Below are 1,068 nucleotides of genomic sequence, written 5' to 3'. Positions count from 1 at the left end.
AATATTCGACGTCTGCTGAAACATCTCGCTTGCCCGCAAAAACTTACGCTGTCGAGTCGATTCATCTGCGAATACTCTAGCTTCGACGAGCTCCGGACGTTTACCCGTTATCAAGGCGCTCAAACTCTGGATGACTGACGATGACTCCGGAGCTTGCAGCGGCACACGCAGGGAGTGTCTGCAATGGGAATATCGTTCGAATCTGACAGCGGTCAAATGATCGGCTCACGCCAGCCGCGGAAAAATGAAGTTCGTCGGAGAGCACGATATTGAAAATCATAGAGTAGAAACCTTCCAGGAATGCACGGTAGATGGACAGTTCCGTAGCCTCGGACTACATCGTTTCCGAGAGTGTCGAGCCCATACACGCTCAAAATCAATTGCGGCCCTGGGGAAGACGAAAGAGATCAGGATGCGCGGGAATATCTGTCAACTCAGTTACTTCGAATTCATGTATTAGTACGATTAGGGTCGATCTGGAGCTTACATCCGAATGGATTCGTGAATTTATAGGTCACGTCGAATGGATGATTGAAAACGAAGTGATTTTGCGATCCCCGGGTTTTCTTCGTCACGTGGGTCAGGTCCTCTTCGCTGCCCTGTAATTGAGCGGCGCCGGCGTTGGACGAGAGCGATGATCACTCATGGAGATTTTCTTCCAAGAGCGATAGTGCTATGCCTCAGAGCTCAAAGCCCTCAGGCTACCATACTCACGCTCGACAAGAGCCAGTCCTTCCCATGAACGATGTTGATTTTGCAGTATATGTTGTCGATGAAAGGGAACTGAAATGATAAATTCACTTGGAAGGGAGTGTATCACGGATTGCTCTGCGGCTATGTGAAGTATACGCGTCGGGACTCGGGGGCCTCGTCGATTCCTATCGAGCCCGCGCGCTCGTCGGGATGAGAAACTCACACTAGCTGTTTGTATTTCTCCGCTCGCAGAATACAGGAGGAACGTGTGGGCTTCAGGAACTTCGAGTTTATCCGCTGCCATTTCTAACTGAATTATCGTCGATGGCAGTCCCTGCTCTCTCAACGTGTGCTCCGAGTTCCTCCGCTTTGTTG

At 50.5% G+C, this 1,068-nt stretch overlaps 1 protein-coding gene across 1 annotated transcript; it reads right to left on the bottom strand.

Annotated features, from left to right (window-relative positions):
* Nucleotides 1-47: 47 nt before the first annotated feature.
* Nucleotides 48-997, bottom strand: LOC100904647 (B9 domain-containing protein 1-like; the record flags this gene model as incomplete). Its single annotated transcript, XM_003740203.1, has 5 exons — nucleotides 917-997; nucleotides 715-783; nucleotides 488-599; nucleotides 292-388; nucleotides 48-178 (listed from the first exon to the last, which is right to left on the bottom strand). Coding segments are annotated over exons 1-5 (490 nt in total), but the record flags the coding sequence as incomplete, so codon positions are not given.
* Between the last annotated feature and the right edge of the window lie 71 nt (nucleotides 998-1,068).

Source organism: Galendromus occidentalis, unplaced genomic scaffold, assembly GCF_000255335.2.
Source record: "Galendromus occidentalis unplaced genomic scaffold, Mocc_1.1 scf7180000076854, whole genome shotgun sequence".
Classification (NCBI taxonomy): Eukaryota; Metazoa; Arthropoda; class Arachnida; order Mesostigmata; family Phytoseiidae; genus Galendromus; species Galendromus occidentalis.
This window is presented reverse-complemented; position numbering and strand designations above follow the sequence as displayed.